Consider the following 21,434-nt stretch of genomic DNA (forward strand, 5'->3'; position numbering starts at 1 on the left):
AAAAACAACTTTGCGTATAAAATTGCAATTGTGTTTATGAGTTGTAAAAGAGAGAGACTTGAGGCAAGGAAACCAATTAGGAGGCAGTTGCCTCCAGATGAGGGGAGATGAAGGCACTGACTGTATTGTGGTATGTGGGAGAGGGGAAAGTTGAGGATAGCATTGAGGCTGAGAACCTGATTGACTGGAAAGATGATTTTTGCTGTTCAGTCCTGTCTGACTCTTCATGATCCCATGGACCATAGTATTCCAGACCCTTCTATCCTTCACTATCTCTCAAAGTCTGTCCAAGTTTATGTTTGTTTTTTTCCATGACACTATCTATCCATCTCATCCTCTGCTGTCTCCTTTTCCTTTTGCCTTCAATCTTTCCCAACATCAGGGTATTTTTTTTATCCAATGAATCTTGTCTTCTCGTTATATGGCCAAAGTATTTAAGTTTCAGCTTCAGTATTTGACCTTCAAATGAAGAAACTGAATTAATTTCTTTAAATAGTGACTGATTTGGCCTTGCTGACCAAGGGACTTTCAAAAGTCCTCTCACAATTTGAAAGGGTCAATTCTGTAGTGCTCTGTCCAGTTCTCACAGCCACACATTGCTACTGGAAAAACCATAACTTTGACTATATGGACCTTTGTTCATAAGGTGATGTTTTTACTTTTTCCTGTGCTATCCAGATTTGCCATAGCTTTCCTCCCTAGGAGCAAACATCTTTTAATTTCATGGCTGCCGTCACCATCTGCAATGATCTTCAAACCAAGAATATAAAATCTGACACTGCTTCCATTTCTTCTCCCTCTATTTGCCAGGAAATATGGGGCCAGTTGCCAAGATCTCCATTTTTTGATGTTAAGCTTCAAACCAGCTTTTACACTCCCCTCTTTCACCCTCATCAAGAGATTTCTTAATTCCTCTTCACTTCCATCAGAGTGGTATCATCTGACTGCTGAAATTTCTCCTGCCAAGCTTAATTCCAGCTTTTGATTCTTCCAGCCTGGCATTTCACATGATGTATTCTGCATATAAGTTAAATAAATAAGGTGACAATATACATCCTTGTCATACTCCTTTCCCAATCATAAATCAAGCAGTTAGTTGTTACGTGTTCAGTTCTAGCTGTTGCTCCTTGGTCCACATATAGGTTCCTCAGAAAACAAGCAAGATGATCTGGTACTCCCATCTCTTTGAGGACTTGCCATGTTTTATTGTGATCCACACAGTCAAAGTGTAGTCAATGAAGCAGAAGTAGATATTTTCTGGAACTCTCTTGCTTTCTTGATAAGCCAAAGAATGTTGGTAATTTGGTCTCTAGTTCCTCTGACCCTTTGAAAACCAGCCTGTTCCACTGGGAATTCTCAGTTCACAAATTGTTGAAGCCTCATTTGCAAAATTTTAAACATAACCTTGCTGGCATGTGAAATGAACACAATTGTTCAGTGATGTGAACATTCCTTAGCATTGTCTTTCTTTAGGATTGGGACATAAACTGACCTTTTCCAATCCAGAGGCCACCATCGTATTTTCCAAATTGACTGGCTTAGTGAGTGCAGCACTTTAACAGCATCATCTTTTAGGGTTTTAAAGAGCTCAGCTGGAATTCCATCACCTCCTCTAGCCTTATTGTTAACTATGCTTCCTAAGGTCCACTTGACTTCATTCTCAGGATGATCAGTAACCACACCAGGTTACAGTGATGTTAAGATCTTTCTTGTAGAATTCTTTTGTGCATTCTTAACACCTCTTCTTAATCTCTTCTGCTTCTGTTCAATCTCTACCATTTTTGCCTTTTATCATGCCCATTTTTGCATGAAGATTTCCCTTGATATCTCTAATTTTCTTGAAGAGATCTCAAGTGTTTCCCATTCTCTTGTTTCCTTCTATATCTTTGCATTGCTCATTTAAGAAAGCTTTCTCATCTCTCTTTGCTATTCTCTGGAATTCTACATTCATTTGAGTATATCTTTCCCTTTCTCCTTTCCTTTTCACTTTCCTTCTTTCCTCAGCTATTTGAAAAGCCTCATCAGACCGCCATTTTGCTTTCCTGCTCATTTTTTTCTTTGGAATGTTTTTTGTTACTGCCTCCTGTACAAATATTACAAATCTCCGTCCACAGTTCTTCAGGTACTCTACTAGATCTGGTCCCTTAAATCTATCCATCACATCCACTTCATATTCATAAAAGATGTTATTTAGGTCATTCCTATGTGATCCAATGGTTTTCCCTACTTTCTTCAATTTAAGTCATGATCTGAGCCATAGCCAGTTCCAGGTCTTGTTTTAACCGACTGTATAGAGTTTCTCTACTTTTGTGGCTGCAAAGTATATAAATCTGATTGTTATATTGATCATCTGGTAACATCTATGTGTAGAGTCACTTTTTGTTTTGAAAAAGACTGTTTGTTATGACCAATGAGTTATCTAAATAAAACTCTATTAGTTTCGGCCCTGCTTCACTTTGTACTCCAAGGCCATAACTAGCCTGTTGTTCCAATTATCTTTTTATTTCCTACTTTGGCATTCCAATTCCCTATGATGAATGTGATCTCTCTCTCTCTCTCTCTCTCTCTCTCTCTCTCTCTCTCTCTCTGTCTCTCTCTCTGTTATTTCTAGAAGATGTTGTAGGTCTTCATTGAACTCACCAACTTTGGCCTCCTTGGCATCAGTAGTTGGAGCACAGATTTATATTACTGTTATATTGAATAGTTTGCTTTGAATTTGAACTGACATCATTTGATCATTTTTAAGATTATGCCCCAGTACTGTTTTTCTCACCCTTTTATTGATTATGAGGGCTATCCCATTTCTTCTAAGGGATGTGGGCAAGAGCCCACAGTAGTATATGAAGTGATCACCTGAATTAAGTTTACCCATTCCCATCCATTTACATTCACTGACACCTAAGATGTCAATGTTTAATCTTTCCATCTCCCATTTGATCACCTCCAGCTCACTGTGGTTCACAGATCTTACATTCTAGGTTCCTGTGTAACATTGATCTTTACAGCATCAGACATCCCTGTCATCACCAGTCACATCCACAGCTGAGTTTCCTTTTGACTTTGGCCCAGCTCTATCATTAGTAATGGAACTCCTTATAGCCGTCTTCCACTCTTCCCCAGTAGAGCATTGGGCACACCTTCTGACCTGAGGGGATCATCTTCTAATGTCATCTCTTTTAACATTTTAGTACTGTCTGTGGGGTTTTCTTGGCAAAGATACTGGAGTGGTTTGTCATTTTCTTCTCCAGTGGATGGTGTGAACTCAGATGAATTAGGGAAATTCAGAAGAAGGGTAGATTTTTTGGGGAAAGACAATGAATTCTATTTTAGAAATATTGAATTTGAGAAGTGTACTGAACATCTGGTTTAAAATATCCAGTAGACGGTTGTTGCTGTAGGCCTGGGCTCAGAAGAAAAGCCAGGGCTAGAAACATAGATCTGGGAGTAGTTTAATAGAGATAAGTGAATCCATGGGAACTATGAGGTAACCAGCAGAGAGAATATAGAAAAAGAGAAATGGGCCCAAGATAAAGTCTTATGACAACCTTATCTGATCACAATCCTTTGGCTTTCCACCTCTCCCTCTGCTTTCCCTTATCAAATTCTACTCTTTGTCCATACTGTGAACTCCAGTTCCTTAGCCCCTCAATTCTCTACCATTCACTTCTCTGCACTAGCTTCTCTCTCCTCTTTTCCTCTTTAAACCTAACCCCAATCACTGGTGAACCAGTTCAACTCTAGACCATTCTCCTATCCTGAGTCTCTTATCATTTTACCAATTTCACCCTGGCAAGTTTCCTTGGATCACTCTCAAGATCTTCCATCTTCACTCCTACACATAATGCTGTTGAGCAAAGGTGGAGAAAAACATGAAACTGACTGAGTGCATTATAGATTTATGTTATATGACCTCAACTGGCCCTTCACTGATGTTACACAATTTCCCCATTACTGTTAAGGGCAACACCATCTTCTCATCCCTCAAACTTACAACCTAGGTGTTATTCTCACCTTTTTATTATTTCTCACTTCCACATATCCAATCTGTTGCTAAGGACTGTCTATCTCAGCTTTGGGATATCTCTAGAAGACACCCACTCCTCTCCTTCAATATTGCCACAACCCTGATGTTGGCCTTCATCACCTCATGATTAGACCATTACAGTAGCCTGTTGATAGGTCTGCTTGCCCCAAGTCTTTCCCCACTCCAGTCTATGCTTCATTGAGCTGCCATGATGATTTTCCTAAAATGGAGGTCTGACCATGTCACTCCACTTCTCAATCAATTCCAGTGGCTTCCTATCACTTCTAGGATCAAATACAAAATGCTCTGTGTATCATTCAAAGCCCTTCATAACCTAGCCACCTCCCACTTTCCAAGTCTTCTTATACCTTACTACTCAGCATGTACTTATTCCTTTAACAAGATGCATCTCTTGGCTCTAGGCATTTTCACTGGCTGTGTCCCATACCTGGAAAGCTCTCCTTCCATATCTCAGCCCAAAGGCTTCCCTGGCTTCCTTTTAAATCCCAACTAAATCCTGTCTTCTACAGGAAGTCTTTCTCAATTCCTCTTAATTCTAGTGCCTCCCATCTTTTAATTATCTCCTATTTATCCTGTATGTAGTATGTACATAATTGTTTGCTTGTCGTCTCTGTCATTAGAACTCCTTGAGGGCAGGGACCACTTTTTGACTCTTTTTTTTTTCCATTCCCAGTGCTTAACAGGGTGCCAGGCACATGGTAGGCACTTAATAAATGTTTGTTGACCAGACCAATTGACTTTACCCATGGTTAGGGAGTGGATCATGGATGAAGATTCAACAGAGGAGATTGATAAGAAATACAGAGATGAACAGGAGGAGAACCAAATGAGAAGAGCATCATGAAACCCAGCAAGAAGAGGATATCCAGGAGGCCCGAGTGACCCACAGTGCCAAATGTTGCAGGGAAGTCAAGAAGGGTGAGGACTGAGAAAGGCCATTGGTTTCAGCAATTGATGAATTCAGCAATTTGGCCAGAGGAGGTTCAGTTGAGTAATGAGGTTGGAAGCCAGAGTACAAAGAGGTTGAGAGATATTAGGAGGAGAGTGTAGATGATGAGTATATACAGCTTTTTTAAAAAGAACTTTGCTGTGAAAGGGAAGAGAGAAAAAAAAGAAAGGGAAGAGAGATATAACTTGAGGGGATGGTAGGGCCAAGTGAGAGCTTTTTAAGGTTGAGAGAGACCAGCATGATTGTGGTCAGTAGATAGAGATAGATAGAAGATTATGGAGGCAATCTTTCAGAGATTAGAGGAGATGGAATGAAGGGGCTGGCCTTGGTCAGGAGAAAAGCCACCTTTTCTTTTGATGCTGGAGGAAAGAAGGAGAAAATAAGAGATGAGGAGGAGGGGCTTTGGTGCTGTCTCTCAACCCTAAGGTCCAAGGTCAGATCCTTTGCATGGAGACAACATTCCCTTTCCCTTCACTGCCATCTCACAAGTTCCTGCTGGATGCCAATCTCAGTGGTGCTTACTATGCATGACATTGGAGGCATAGAACTCAGGATCCTGGGGGTGCACTTCAGTTGCATCCAAGCTGAGCCTCTGCATGTTTTCTGTAAAGTACCAACTGCGGTTCTCATCAAAGATGGAGAAGAGGAGCACATTTCTCTTGTCTGACATCATCTAAAGAAACCAAAACAAGAAAAAAAGAGCATTTTTTAATTTCACCAATCTGAATCCCTTGGTCTGGGCCATTTTCCCACCAATGCATATTGCTACTCCCTTGTAACTTAGTAGATGGTCTTTAAGATTTTCCCTGGCCTAAAATGTCATCACCCTTAGTCCAAGCTGGCAATAAACTTCTCCAAACTGGAGCTGATCCTCACAGAGTAGACAGGCCTCACCAGGCCTATAATACACTTCTCCAAATCACAGACTCTCACAGTTGGAAAGGATTTCAGAAACCCTCTAGCCTAACCTGTAATCACCAAGTGGTCTTCCAGTCTCTTCTTGAAGAACTCTGATGAGCAGTTTAGCTTCTTTCATTTTTTGACAGCTCTGGTAGTTAGGCCCTTTTCCCTCACATTCAGTCTTCATTGACTTGATTCCATCTTCTACAGCCCGGTTCTGCCTTCTGGGTCCAAGCAGAGCAAGTCTCATCCTTTTTCATAGGTGCGCCCTAGAGGCACTTGAACACTGCTCTGATGTCCTCCCAAGTCTTCCTTTACCTCTAGCTCTTTTAACCAATCTTCTTGAACCCTAATCTGAGGGCTTTTAACCATATTGCTTGATTTCCCCTTTACAATCTCCAGCTTATCATTGTTCTTCTTAAAATGTAATACTTAGAACTCAACCCCAATATTCCAGAGGTGGCCTAAACAGAGTAGCAGATGGGTTCTAATTTCTCATTTTTGTTACTTCATCTCTGTTAATACATCCTAACATCATCCTAGTTTTTTTAGTGGCCATATCACCCTGCTGACTCCTGTTGAGCTTGAAGTCCACTAAAACCCCCAGATCTTTTTCAGACCACCTGCTGCCTGGCTATGACTCCCCCATCTTATACATGAGAAGCTGATTCTTTGAACCCACACATAAGACTTTACATTTTTCAGTACTGAATTCCATCTCATTTGTTTGTTTCATCCCAACATTCCATTCCCTGTCATTCGATGTGTTTTAACAGTCCTGGCCTTGGATTGATCATCTGCAAATTGGATGAATGAATGAAAAAATATCCATTAAGCACCTACTGCATACCAAGCATTGGGAAGACAGATACAAAAAACAAAGCCAGTCCCTGAACTCAAGAACCTTACATTCTAATGGGACAGACAATCTACACAGAGAGGAGTGGTGGTCAGGGAGTGGCACTTGGATCCTTAAAGTATGATGGTTAATGAGTATGAAACTAGAGCAGTAGATTGACTCGCCCTAGTGTGGAATAGTAACAGAGTTGATTTGGGCATTGTTCCTGGTTTCATCCTTCTTGGTTTCAGCACTGGGATGGGGGGAAGAGAGGAAAGGGTCTCTATAGAAGAGGAGCAATTCTACGCCTTCTTCGCCGCACAACCATCACACTGGTGCAAGTTCTCATCAGCTTTCTCCTGGACCATTGCTGTAGTCTCCTCAGTGGATTTCCTACTTCAGGCCTCTCCCCATTCCAGTCCATACTCCAATCAGCTACCAAAGTGATTATCCTAAAGCACAGGTGTGAATATGTCAACCTCTGTGCCTCCCCCTTCCCCAGCTAGCAAGCTCCAGTGGCTCTCTATTCCCTCCAGGATCCAATTTAAAATTCTCTATTTTGGTATTCAAAGCCCTTTACAATGTGGACCCTCCCTACATTTTCAGTCTCCTCACACCTTACTGTGTTCTACTGCACTGCCCCTCTCTTGCTATTCCACAGACACAGTATTCTACGTTCCATCTCGGTGCCTTTGGACTAGCTGCCTTCTGTGGCTACAATGCTCTCCCTCCTTTTGATTTCCCCAGATTTCTTCAATTCTCAGCTCAAACTGAATCTGCAGGAGGCAGGTAATTATAAGGAATAAGTTTGATTGTAACACAACATACTCTTTGGGTGTAGTCTTTTAAAATTCTTTAACTCCTTCAAAGAATAGGTACACATATGGAAATCAAAGCTGAACAGATTGTTCAGCCAACGTTATTCATGTACCTAAGTCCTAATAAACTCATCAATGAAGAAACAACTAGATGACAGTCCTGAAAAATAAATTCCAAGAAATGGTTATATTCGACTTGAGTTATTTGTTGTTGTTCAGTAGTTTTCAGTTGGGTCCAACTCTTTTTGACCCCATTTGGGATTTTCTTGGCCAAGATACTGGACTGGCTTTCCATTTCCTTCTCCAGCTCATTTTACAGATGAGGAAACTGAGGCAAACAGAAGTTAAGTGCCCAGGATCACACAGCTAGCAAGTGTCTGAGGCCATATTTTAACTCACGTCTTCCTAACTCCAGGCCCAGCACTCTATTCACTGTACTAACTAGATGCCCATTATTTCTAGATACCTCTGAAAGTCACTGTTGTTATCTGTACAAAAAAGAGTGCTGTTACTGATCTCTCTCATAATCTCTAGCACGCTGCCTATATGCATATACTCTAGACATTGCTAATTTTCCTCTTTTCAATAAATTCCCTATTATTTCAAATGGTAGAAAAATATGGAACCATTGAGTATGTTACCAGCAGATATTTATCTCTTTCGGAGGTTTAATATCTCTCTGTCATGTCTAGCCAAATTCGCAGTGGCCAGAGGGTTCATTTGAAGAAGACAAGCTGGTTTATCTAAGGGGGTGTTTAGAAACTCCACGCCCAAAACAAAAGGATTATTGGTATCTTTTGGATGCACCTTGTCTCCAACAAAAATAAGAATGATTTAGCTAGTCAGAAAGGAAAAAAAAATGAAAGAAAATGGAAGAAAAGGTGAGACCATTAAAAACTCACTCACTCTCTTGGTGCACTCAAATAGGACTGGTCGATGAAAATCACGGTTTTGGCTTTCACTTGATTCACCTGGGAAAAAACCTGCCATGTAAATTATGGGCCATCATATTCTATATCCCAGAGATGGGGTTTTTAGAACTCTAGGAGAAGAGTCACCTGATTTTTCATAGGTAACTAGGATAGAGCACTGAACCTGGAGTCAGAAGGAACCCCAAATCTGGTCTCAGGGACTTATTAGCTATTTGACTCTGGGCAAGTCACCTCACCTCTATTTGTCTCAATTTCCTCATCTGTGAAATGGAGATAATATCCCCTACCTCCCAGGGTTATCGTGAGAATCAAGTGAGATTGTATGTGCCTGGCACACAGTAAGTTGTATATAAATGTTAGCTATTTGGTTCCTATGGGCCTTCAAGTTTAGGAGGGGGATTAGGGAGATTGACATTTCACCTCATGCTGAAAAAAGTTATAAGAAATTGGTCTGGTTAAGGGTCCGCTCTAGTAATGGTATCATCTTGAGAGGAATTAAACCAGTTATCATTAGTTGTTATGAAGATTAGCCCTGGCTGTGCGTCTAAAGCTCAAATTGAAGGATTACAGTCAATAAGAGAGAAACATGGAGTCATCCAAAAGGGCCAGATGCCATTTAACGTCCCAATCTTGTTGGTGATGAAGAAGGTTAGCCTACATTTGTCCAAGATCAAAAAGTTATAAATAAATTGGGTATTCCTATAACTTGTGATGTTCACAATCCTATTATTATGCTAACTTCTGTGGTTCTTTTCAGTCATTGATCTTTGAAGGAGGTCCTTGTATCCTCTCTAATATTAGGTCAACCCAATTTGAATAAACTTTTTCATTGATTTGGCCACAAAAGAGGCAACAAGTGAAGTTCTCGCTAAAAAATTAGGGTCAGTTACCAACCCATAGCTTATTTCTCAGTTCACTTGCATCTTGTGGCCCTCAGGATGTCAGGATGTCCATCAGCAGTGGCAGCTGCTGCTATCACAGTGGGGAAAACACAGGCCTTAATCTTAGAACGTTTGACCTGTTTGCCTGTTTTCCACACAGTAATGGCAATATCGCAAGTCCATAAGATTCCACATCTTGTTATAAGATGTCAGACTACTCATGAACAAGCCCTATTGTCTTAAGAACAGGCAGGAAGCATGTGAGCTGACTTCTTGTTTTCCTATCCCCAGATCAGCAGGTTTATGCAGCCATGGAAAAAAAGAGAGCAGGAAAGCACTCCAACTCAACAGCGATGTCGTGCAGTAGCTGAAACACCTAGAAATGCAAAGAACAGAAGAGGAGGGGATCCCAGGTCAGCAGAGATACTCAGCAGTAGAAAAAAGAGAACAGGAGATCACCTCCAGTCAACAGAGATGCCCAGAAGCAGTGGAGATGCCCCACCTCGGAAAGAAAAGAACAAGAAAGGACAACAGCTCAGCAAAGGACAGCAGGAATAGTCAGTGGTTGAAGAAATAGAACAGGAAAGGATTCCAGCTCAGCAGAGACACCCAAATGCAGCAAAGATGGCCAACCATGGAAAGATTAGGACAGAAAAGGACCCCCCACTTTTCAAAGATGCTCATCAACAAAAAAGGCATTGAAGCAAGGAAAGAAGAGAACAGGAAAAGACTCCAGGAAAGCAGAGATGCCCAATAGAGGCAATAGGTAAGCCCAGCAGTGGAAAGAAGAGGAGAGGATCCCAGATCAGCAGCGATGCCCAACAGCAGAGTCACCTGACCATGGAGAGAAAACAGATCAGCAAAAAGACTCCCAACTGTAGAATTAATACATCAAGAGACAACCTCAACTCCATGTCTAGAAGTAGCAGAGAGGCCCAGAAGAAAATGAACAGAAGTGTACCCCACCTCAGCAGAGAAAGTGGTTCACTCAGATGACAATCGATCTCTCTGGAGTTAGAAGTGTGAGTTGTTCTGGACACACATATGTATCATTTGCATGTGTTCCCTACACGTAGACCTTATCACACATGGTCTCTGCATTTGTACCCTGCCTGTCTATTGGCATGGTGACCAATAGGGTTCTATATTCCTCTATACGGGCAAAATCTTCCTTGGTCTTTATTTAGCCATTTTCTTTCATTAAAAGTCTTTTCTTTGAACTACTCCAGTCAACCAGAAAAAGAAACACATTGAAGGGAGCTCCTGAGTGGTAATATTTCGTCAGTTCCTAACCCTCCTCCCATGTTATAGATCCTATTGGAGCAGTCAATCTGAGTAGTGCCCATGTGAGGAAAGGGATGGACGCACCTGATTCCCTCTTTGATCCACAGTTTCTTTATGGCATATGAGGAGGGGTCCAATGAGGCCCGAAGCCAGGTCTCGTTCCACATTGACAGAGCTGGAGTAGTACCTAGTCAGGCATCTGGGATCTGCTTGAGTTGGCCCATCCTCCGAAGTTACTTCCCATTTATATTTGAATGTCTGGCCTGGCATGATTGGCACATCCTTGACATCTTTCACACCTACCCACAGGCAAGGCAAGAAACAGAGATAGCTTTAGGAGACTTTTAACAACCACACATGGAAATTTCTGTTTACGATCTAGAGCAAAATGTGGTCAAACAATTACTCGATATGCATATAAAACCTCTCTCTCTTTTTCTCTTTCTCTCTCTCTCTTTCTCACACACACACACACACACACACACACACACACTCACAGAGTCCTCTAATTATAAATAAGATGAGTGGGGGTAGGGGATGGTACCAAAATGCAAGAATAGCAGCACACCCTAGAGCTGAGCTCTCCTCCCCCCCAAAGAATTCCTCCAAACAGATTTAGAGAATGTGCCAATTGAAACCTGATGGAGAAATCCAAGGAAAAATCACAGTGACTCATTTTTCCAGCCCAGGTTGGCAAAAAGAGACAGAAACATCTGAGGACACTGGAGCCAGGGCCTGGCCAGAAATGAGCAGCATGCAATGCCTGTGACCAAGGGCAAGACCTGTGCCACACAGGGTGTGTGAACAGGTGCCATCTGGCAGCTTTGTTGCCCACTAACCAGTTCCATGGCACAGATCCTGAGAAGGGAAACCATACCCAGAGGTGGTGCTTTACAGTAGGGAGAGGACGCAGGCCTTAGGCAGTGAGGAGCAAGTTCAAAAGCAAGTAGCAGCAATGTAGCTCAGACTGCAAGCACAGAGTAGGGTCTCAGTGCTAGTCTCCAGTCTAGTTTGAAGCCTGAAGTGGAATAATAAAGGAAAAATCTCAAATCAAAGAGAAACCAATAATTCTGTCACTCTGAACCAGAAGATCTTCTCAGCTGGCTGACAGTGGATGAATCCAGCAGCATCTACTGTTGCTCGGATCCCAATTCAGGTCAGGAAATGGCAGAGCTCAGACTTTGCCCTCAATCAGATCCCTTTGGGAGCACTGAAAGCTAGTAGGTCCCCAATCTGAGCTGTTCCTGAGATCCTGGAATAACACAATAATGCCAAGAAAGTAGACTTTTCTTCCCAAAGTGTGCAAAACCTGGACCTATTATAACATCCAAAATCAAGAAGTAGTCTGGAAAAATGAGCAAATTAAAAAAAGAACCTCACTATGTGGTGACAGAGGTCCTCAGGACATAAACCCAGAAGAAGAGAATGACTCCCAAATAACTACAACCAAAGCCTCAAAGACAAACATAATTTGGGCACAAATTCAACTAGAATTTCTTTGTTTTTTTAAGAGTTTTAAGATACTTTTATCAATGAAATGAGAGTGCTTGAGGGGGAAAAATGAAAAAGAAGTGAGAGATATGGAAAAAATAACTGGAAAGGGAATTAACAGTTTGACCCAAGAGGTACAAAATCTTGCCCAAGAAACAAACTCCTTGAAAATTAGAATGGACCAAATAGAAGCCAATAACTACATGAGACAACAAGAAATATTAAAAAACAAAGTCGAAAAGCTGGGAAAAATGAAGAAAATGTAAGGTAGATGATATCCCAAGCAAACTGACCTGGAAAAGATTAAAGAAATGGCAGAGTGAGAGAGAATATTAGAGTCTAGCTCTGCCCCTACATCTCTTCAACAAAGATCTTGAAGAATGCACTTAACTGAATTTTGATCAGGAGAAAAAAAGAAGTCACAGTGAGTCATTTATCTATTCCGAGGCAACTTGGGAATATGAATAGAGATGTCTGTTTACATTAAGGTTAGGATCTGCCCAGGATTGCACTGCAGCAATAGCAGTGGTGGTGTCAATGGTGGGAACTGAGAGAGAATCAAATCAGGGAAAGATCCCAGGGGATCCCTGAGCAAACCCCAGGTGCAGAAATGGGGACATCTGGCAGCTCTGTCACCCACTACCCAAGGCTAAGTCACAAATCCAGAGCAAAGAGAAGTGGTTGTGACCTTCAGTCCCAGAAACAAGTTCTGTGCAAACACCAGTTGTGTGGCTCTAATCCCTGGAGCACAGCCCAGTTTCCCAGACTAAAGAACAATCAGAAGTTCAGTCACTTTGAACCTGCAAAACCTCTCAGGGAGATGATGGTGGTTGAGTCAAGCAGCAGTCTGCTGAAATTCCCAACCATTGTTAGACCAAAAACTGAATCTGGAACTTTCAGAGCCCCAAAATCAACAGGGCAATGAACAGACATCTCCAAGGATCACACTACCAAAAGCTTGCAGGTCTCTGGCTAAAGTGATGAAAGCAGTTAAAGGATGTAAGAGGACAGAAGTTCAGGCCAGACATCTTCCCCACCCCAAGAAGTGTTCAGAGTCCAGCACTAACATAAGTCTAAAATCAAGAAGTAGGCTGAAAGAGCAAACAAACAAACAAACAAATCCTACCATATAAAGTTGTCATGATGACAAGGAAGCTCAAGACACAAAACCAAAGACAAGAATGACTCAAAACCTTCTATAATCAAAGCTTCAAAGAAAAATGCAGCTTGGACACAAGTCCAACTAGAATTCCTGAAAGAGTTAAAATAAGACTTTTTTTTTTTTTAATTCTAAAGAAATTATTTTAAAAAACACAAATGGGAGTAGTAGTGGAAAAAATGGGCAAAGAAACGAACGAGGGAAGAAAGATATGAAAAGAGAATTAGCAGCCTGAAACAAGAAGTACAAAACTTTACCAGAGAAAAGAATTCTCTGAAAAGTAGAATAGGCCAAATAGAAGCTCCATGAGAATCAAGAAATACTAAAACAAAGGCAAAAGACTTAGAAAATAGAAGAAAATGTGAAATATAGGGGAAAATGATTTGGAAAATAGATTGAGGAAAGAATCAATAGAATAGATATACCATTAGCTAATGGCTTGATTATTGATTAAGAAAAAGAAAAACACCAAACTACCAATATAAAAAAGTGAAAAAAAATCCACAACCATCAAAGAAGAAATAAAAACAATTATTAGGAACTATTTCACCTAACTATATGCCAATAAAACTGACAATCTAAATGAAATGGATGAATATTTACAAAAATACAAATTGCCTAGTTTCATAGAACTGGAAATAATATGTAAACAACCCTATCTTAGAAAAGAAATTGCACAAGTCATAAATTAACTCCAAAAGAAAAAACTCCAAGATTAGACAGATTTACAAGTGAATTCTACCAAATATTTAAAGAACGATTAATTTCAACACTACATAAACTTGAATAAGTAAAGAAAAGATCTTACCAAATTCCTTCCATGATACAAATAAGATCCCTAAGCCAAGGAGAGTCAAAACACAGAAAGAAAGGTATGCACCAATTTCTCTAATGAATATTGATGCAAAAATTTTCAGTGAAATATTAGCAAGGAGACTACAGCAATATATCACAAAGATCAAACACTGACCAGGAAGGATTTATACCATGACTGCAGGACTGGCTCAGTATTACGAAAACTATAAGCATATATGGCTATATTAATAAAAAGCAATCAAATTCATGTGAATATTGCAATAGATACAGAAAAAACTTTTGACAAAATACAACATCCATTTCTATTCAAATAAAAAAGCACCAGAAAGCATAGGAATAAATGGAGCATTCTTTCCAATGATAAGTAATATCTACCTAAAACCAAAAGCAAGCATTATTTGTAATGAGGATAAGCTAAAAGCATCTAATAAGGTCAAAGTTGAAGCAAGAATGTCTATTATCAACATTACTATTGAATATCATATTAGAAGATACTGGCTATGGCAATAAGAAAAGAAAAATAAATTGAAGGAATAAGTATAGGCAATGAGGAAATAAAGCTATCATTTTTAACAGATCATATGATGATTTATTTAGAGAATCCTAAAGTGTCAAGTGATAAATTCATAAAATGACCTGGAAACAGAAATGACAAATCACTCCAGTATCTTTGTCAAGAAAACCCTATAATGGGGTCATGAAGAGTTGGACACAACCGAAAAAGGACTGAACAACAACAAAAATTATGTTCCAGGCACTATGGTAAGTGCAGGGGACACACAAAGAGGTAAAAGACAGTCTTAGACCTCAAGTAGCTCACAATCTAATGGGAGAGACAACAAGTAAACAAATACGTACGAACAATCTATATACAGGGTAAATGGGAAATAGTTAACAGAGGAAAGGCACTTGAAATAAGAAGGGTTGGGAAAAGCTTCCTAAAGAAGATGAGATTTTAGTTGGGACCTGAAGGAAGTCAGGAGGCAGAGATGAGAAGGGAGAGTGTTCCAGATATAGAGGACAGACAGAGAAAATGCCCAAATTCAAGAGATGAGAACAGCCAGGGGACCAGTGTCACCAGAACAGAGTATATGGTGGGAAAAATGGTGTAAGAAGGCTGAAAAGTATGGGTGAGGTAAGGTTATGAAAGGATTTGAATGTCAGAGTATTCTGGATATGATCCTAGAGGGACCCACTGGTGTGTGTGTGTGTGTGTGTGTGTGTGTGTGTGTGTGTGTGTGTGTGTGTGTGTCTCCGTGTGTGTCCGTGTGTGTGTGTTGAGGTGGGGTGGGGTGAGGTGGTGTGACTTGACCTGACAAGCGGTTTAGGAAAATCACTTTGCCAGTTAAATGGAGGACAGACTGGAGTGAGGAGAGTCTTGAGGCAGGCAGACCCACCAGCAGAATATTGCAATAATCCAAGTGTAAGGTGATGAAGGCCTGTACCAAGGTGGGGACAGTGTCAGAGGAGAGAAGAGAGAGAGGTTTGAAGGTGAAATGGAGAGGCCTTGGCAAAAGATTGGCTATGGGAAGGTGAGGGATAATGAAAAGTTAAGCATGACACCTATGTTTTAAACCCAGGGAACTGGGAGGAAGACAGTGACCTCAATAGTAATAGAGAAGTTTGGAAGTAGAGAGGGAAGATGTGTGATTAAAGGTCAGCAGAAAAGTTAGGGCAGGAAAGGTAGATTTGAGAATCATTAGTAGAGAGATGATAAAGAAATCTATTGAAGTGGAATATAAAGAATGAAGAGAAGAGGGCCCAAGACAGAGTCCTGGGGGACATCGATGGTTAAAGGACATGATCTGGATGAAGATTTAACAAAGGAGACTGAAAAGGATTGGTGTGATATGTAGGAGGAGAACCAGGAGAGAATTATGTCCCAAAAATCTAGAGAGAAGAGAGTATCAGGGTAGAGAAAGTGATCAACAGTGTCAAAGGCTGGAGAGAGGTCAAGGAGAATGAAGATTGAACAAAGGCCATTGGATCAGCAACTTGGAAATCACTGATAACTTTGGAGAGAGCAGTTTCCCTTGAATTATGAGGTCAAAAGCTCAACTGTAGGGGGTTTAAAAAAAGAGTGACAGGAGAGAAAGTGGAGGCACCTATGGCCTTTTCAAAAAGTTTAGCCATAAAGGCAGAAGAGATATGAATGTAAATATCAAGTGAGGGGTTTTTTTGTAGATGGGAGAGACATGGACAAGACATGGGCATGTTTGTAGGCAATAAAGAAGACAGTAGAGAGGGGAAGACTGAAGATAAGTGATATAGACAGGCTGGCAGAAAAGGTAATCTGCTGGAGGAGACACGATGGAATGGGATCACTTGAGCAGGTAGTGGGATTAGTCTTGGTAAGCAGTAGGGCTGCCCTTTTGTGTGGTGGATGGTGGGAATGATCTAAGGATTGGCAGGATGACATCAACAATATGACAAGGGGGCCAGAGACTTGAGAAGAGGATAGTGTAGAGTTGAACTGGTTCACCAAGGGGTCAAGATGGGCAAAAGAAATAAGCATAAAGAACACAAGGGTGATGGTCTAGGACACAACTGAGGAATCGAGGGTTTGGATAGAGTAGAGTTTGGTGAGGGAAGGCAGAAGGAGAAGGGGAAAACCAATAGATGATGGTCACATAACGGAATTTCTGAATTCTTTAACATGGAAGTGGTGCATTTGTGGATGATGGCAAGATCAAGAATATGACCATCATTGTGGGGGACTGAGGTGGGGTGAAGGTGAGTTCATAAGAAGAGAGTATGTTGAGGAATTGAGTGGTTAGTGTGTTTGAGGGAGAGACAATATGTATGTTGAAGTCTGTTAGTATGAGGGTAGGAGTTGGGGAGGAAAGACTGTGAGTCAGATACTAGCTTACTGAGGAAGGAAAGAAAGTGATCTGGAGGTCTCTAGCAATAGCTACCAGGATTTTGACTGGGTGGAAGTTGTGAATTGTAGGACTTCAAAAAAAGAGAGGTTACTGAATGATAGAAGTAGGGAGAGAATCTGGAAGTGATAATGGGGAGCAAGGAGTATTCCAACATCCCTGCCTTGACCAACAAGCCAATGGAATGAGTGGAGGTACAGCCAATACTAGAAAGAGTAGACAGGAACACTGTCATTAGGAGTAAGTCAGGTCTTGGTGATTGCTAAAAGATGGAAGGAGTGGGAGAGGAAAAGATTTAAGATGAAGGCAAGTTTATTGCCTATGAACAGGCATTCCAGAGGGCACAGGGGAATTGGTGGATGGACTTTGGGGTGGGAAGGTTGAGGGGAATGGGAATAAGAATCTAGTGGGGATGGGGAATGGAATTTGAATAATATCCTACAGCATTCAGAATCACTGGGTGGGTGCCTTCCTGGCTTTCTCCAGACATTGCAAGGACTGGAACAGAAGAGTAACACCCAAGCTGTCCAGGGTGGGAGGTGAATGACAAAGGGATATAAGAGAGCTGCTTTCCTTCTCACTTCTGAAAGGCACATACAGTAGAACATGGGTTTATGAATTTAATTCTTCCTGAGATTCTGTTCATCATGCGATTTGTTCGTATTCCAAAGAAAATATTCCCATAGGAAATAATGTAAAGTCGGATGATTGGTACCACATCCCCAAAATATTCATATAAAATAATTATTTATAATTTGAAGTAAGTTCTTTGTCTCCAATGCACCTGAAATACAGTAGCAATGATTAGTACACAATATAAACCAAAAATAAAATAAATTAACCTGCACTTTACCTTTGAGAAGAGTCATGGCTAGCATGAGGGAGACAAGAGGGAGGAGAAGGAGGAAGAGTTATTGCTTGGAAGGAGAATCTCCTTCTATGAGAACGTTGGGGATTTCACCATCAGGAGTGTTCCCTCTTATGCTACTTTCACTAAAAGACTAACACTACTGCCTTCACTTATTTTTTGTTTTTTAGAATCACTTTCATGTTTTGACTTACTGATTTTTTTTCTTTGTGTTCGCTTCTGACTAGAAATTTATCTAAAGACGCTTGTTTTACTTTTTTTCAGAATGTCACAGAAATGTGACATTGCATCATCGTTAAAAAATATTCGTGGCTCTCATTGCTACAGTTTATTTGGGTGATGTTTTTCAACAAAATTTTGATGTGAATTTTTGTTCATCCTGCAAGACAAATTTTGTGAAAAAAATTTTCGTCGTTCAGTAAAGTGTGCATAAACCAGGTTACTCGTAAATTGAGGTTCTACTGTAGGTCTAAAGTGAGGAAAGGATGTCTAATTAACACCTTACTCCTCCAGCTCCCCAAAAGTGAGTGAAATTAGAGGGCCCAAAAGAGTCAAATAAACCTATCTCCATGCCACAAACTTGCTGCACATACTAAATCTTGTTGAGATATATTTGATTTCATATTTCATCTAGCTTTTCAATGGAAGTCTCCACTAATACTGTGGAGATTATGCCCATCACAGGTTTTCCAAGGATCTTTCCAGCTACATCTGGAGAAGTTCATTATCCATTGGACTGTAACCCACTCAGACCAACTCTTCCAGACTAAAAGAATCAGGCCCAGTTCCACTGGGGCCACTGTAGGGCATGGAGGTATGCAATGGTTTAGAGGAGGAAAGATCACAACTCCTGACATTTTCTCATGAATTGTGGGTCCCCAGAGTGGTTGGAGCACTTGCCATAAGTCTCTCCCTACTCCAGTCCCTTCTCCATTCAGCTGTCAAAGTGACTTCCTAAAAGCAAATCAGACAATGTCACCTACTCAGTAAACTCCACTGTTTCCCTATCACCTCCAGGATCAAATAGAAAATGCTCTGTTTTGCCTTCGGAGCCCTTCATCCTTATTGCTCTACCTTTCCAGTCTTCTTTTACCTTATGCCCCACCATGGACTCTATGATCTAATGACAGGGGCCTCCTTGGTCTTCCTCTAATATCACACTCCATCTTTGACTCCATGACTTTTCAATGACTATCCCCCATGCCTGGAATGTTCTCCCTCCTCATCTTTACCTCCTGGCTTCCTTCAAGTCCCACCTTCTATAGGAAGTCTTTCCTGATCCCCACCCTTAATTCCAGTGCTTTCCCTCTCTTAATTATCTCCAATTTATCCATTGTATAGTTTATTTGCATGTCCCCCATTAGACTGTGAGTTCTTCAGGGTCAGAGACTAGGTTTTACCTTTCTTTGTGTCTCTAGTACCTGGTACAATGTGTGACACTTAATAAGTGCTTAATAAATGTTTATTGGCTGATTGACTGACCCAGGCCATGCCTCTCCCCTGGCTGGCCTGGGCAGTAGCTTCCTTGCTCTGTCAGTATTTAGAAAGATACAACTTGACAATAAGTTTGATTCTCTTGGGATATTTTTAAAGAAAGGATTTCATAATTACTCTTTGGGCAACTGACCACCTCCTGGTTCCTCATAGTTCTCTCTTCCTGGGCTGCCTCATCCTGCATTCAACTCAATTTAAGAAGGCAAGACCTCTAGATTAGTTTCAATTGCAAGATTCAGGAATTGTAATGTTAGGGGTAGAAGGGCTTCTGAGGGCCTCTAGCTATAGAGGCCATAGCCTCCCAGACTCCAATATGTGAACACATAGCCTCATCTTGAACAGCTCAACCATGTTCTTACCTTTAGGCAGTCTCCCTGAGTGCAAAGGACTGACACTGGTAAGGCCATGAGGGTATATGTTGTATGGTCTGCTTGCTAAATTTTTGAATATGATCTGAAAGAATAAATGAGACGTTGGTTCAAGTCCTAAAAGAAGGCAAAATTGGAACCTATAAGAAAGAAGATCTGACCTCTACAGTCAAAAGCTACCAATTAGGGACAGGAACAGTCAAGTCAGGAGTCAGGAACAGTCAAGTTCAAATCTGGTCTCACACACTTACTCTCTCTGAGACCCTGGGCAAACCATCCCCAAGAGGTACCTCTGGGTAGCCATGAGCATTCCCCACACTGGACCCACAACTTTGGGTTCCTGAGGATCTCTTGCCCTGGCCCCAGAGGCTGGCTGTAGTGAGGAGGATGACTGAATTTGTGAGTTGAGACAGGAAGATCAGGCTACAGCCACACATCCATCATCTACTGGCAAAACTCATCCTCTGTAAGATCACATCAAGTCTGAAACTCTCATCTTCTCAGTTCCCCTGCCCTTGGGTCCCATCCCTCAAACCCTCCCTCTGACTGGACAGCGTGAAGGCAGACCTCAGACACTCTACTTGAGGAGGGGGCTGAGGATAGCCCTCTCATCATTTCCCGACAGGTTGAATGATTTCATTAGCTCCCCTCCCTCTTTCATTTTTTTTAACGTGTATCTATTGTCTTTCCCCATTGAACTATAAGCTCCTCAAGGGCAGGGACTGTCTTTGGCTTCTCTTTGTGTCCCTAGGACTTAGCACAGTGCCTGACACATAGTAGGCCCTTATTAAATGTTTATGGAGTCCTCAATGTCCTCAACTGTGGAATTCGGATAATAATAGCAGCTAGACTCAGGGTTGTTGTGAGGATCAAATGAGATAATATTTGTAAAGTACGTAGTGCAGCCAGTGCCTGGTACATAGTAGGTGCTTAATAAATTCTTGACTCCTTTCCTTCTTTTCCAAAGAGAAGGAAGAAGCAGCCTTTTGGATTGCTTCAGTTAATGAAAGTAACTTCCATCGTTCCCCTTTGACTAAGAAGTGGCAAGGAGAATCCTTCCTTGAAGGGAGGGGTCCAAGAAGGATGGAATGATTTTAGGAAAATGCTTCTTCAAAGGAGGTCTTCCAGTTAAGTGATTATTGTTCTGTTGGATAAATCAAACTGTGTAGTGAACCGGTCCTTAAATTCTGGGCCCTTGGCTCTGCAATGGACTTTGTTTAAGAATCCTCTGAATTGGGACTTCACAGTGACTTATGTGTTATCTCAGGGCATGGGGTGGGGGTGAAGGGGGAATTCTGTTCATATGAATTGCTCCCTCTCCCTCTTCCTCTCCTCACCCTGCAGAAAAATGCTTAGATTTAGAATCTTCTAAAATTTAAAAAAAATCGTTACTGGTGGACTTGTGCCTAAAACACAGAGAACAATCTTTCTTCTATATTGGTGATTGCTAAAAATTCATGCACCCAGTTCAATGTTCTCTCCTCTGAAACTTCCCAGAGACTCCCACAACAGCTCCAGACCCAGCCCAACTGCCTATCATCCCTGTACCAATGCAAATGGCAGCATTTTTACCTTCCCAACATCTCCCAAATACCTCCCACCTCTCTGGGACAGGCCCTCCCTCCTCGCCTCACTCCTGGACTATTGCGATATCTACTGCTGGGTCTGCCTGCCTCAAGGCTCTCCCAACTCCAATCCATTCTCCACATTCA

The 21,434-nt window shown here is 41.3% G+C and overlaps 1 protein-coding gene across 1 annotated transcript in view; it reads right to left on the minus strand.

The window, feature by feature from the left end:
- Nucleotides 1–21,434, minus strand: part of F8 (coagulation factor VIII) — a 124,678-nt gene that overhangs the window by 51,409 nt on the left and 51,835 nt on the right. The window contains exons 10-12 of the mRNA XM_072626568.1: nucleotides 19,714–19,807; nucleotides 10,732–10,946; nucleotides 5,517–5,667 (exon numbers count right to left, since the gene is read on the minus strand). Coding sequence (XP_072482669.1) covers nucleotides 5,517–5,667; nucleotides 10,732–10,946; nucleotides 19,714–19,807 — 460 coding nt within the window. The remainder of the gene's footprint in view (nucleotides 1–5,516; nucleotides 5,668–10,731; nucleotides 10,947–19,713; nucleotides 19,808–21,434) is intronic.

Source organism: Notamacropus eugenii, chromosome X (genome assembly GCF_028372415.1).
Source record: "Notamacropus eugenii isolate mMacEug1 chromosome X, mMacEug1.pri_v2, whole genome shotgun sequence".
Classification (NCBI taxonomy): domain Eukaryota; kingdom Metazoa; phylum Chordata; class Mammalia; order Diprotodontia; family Macropodidae; genus Notamacropus; species Notamacropus eugenii.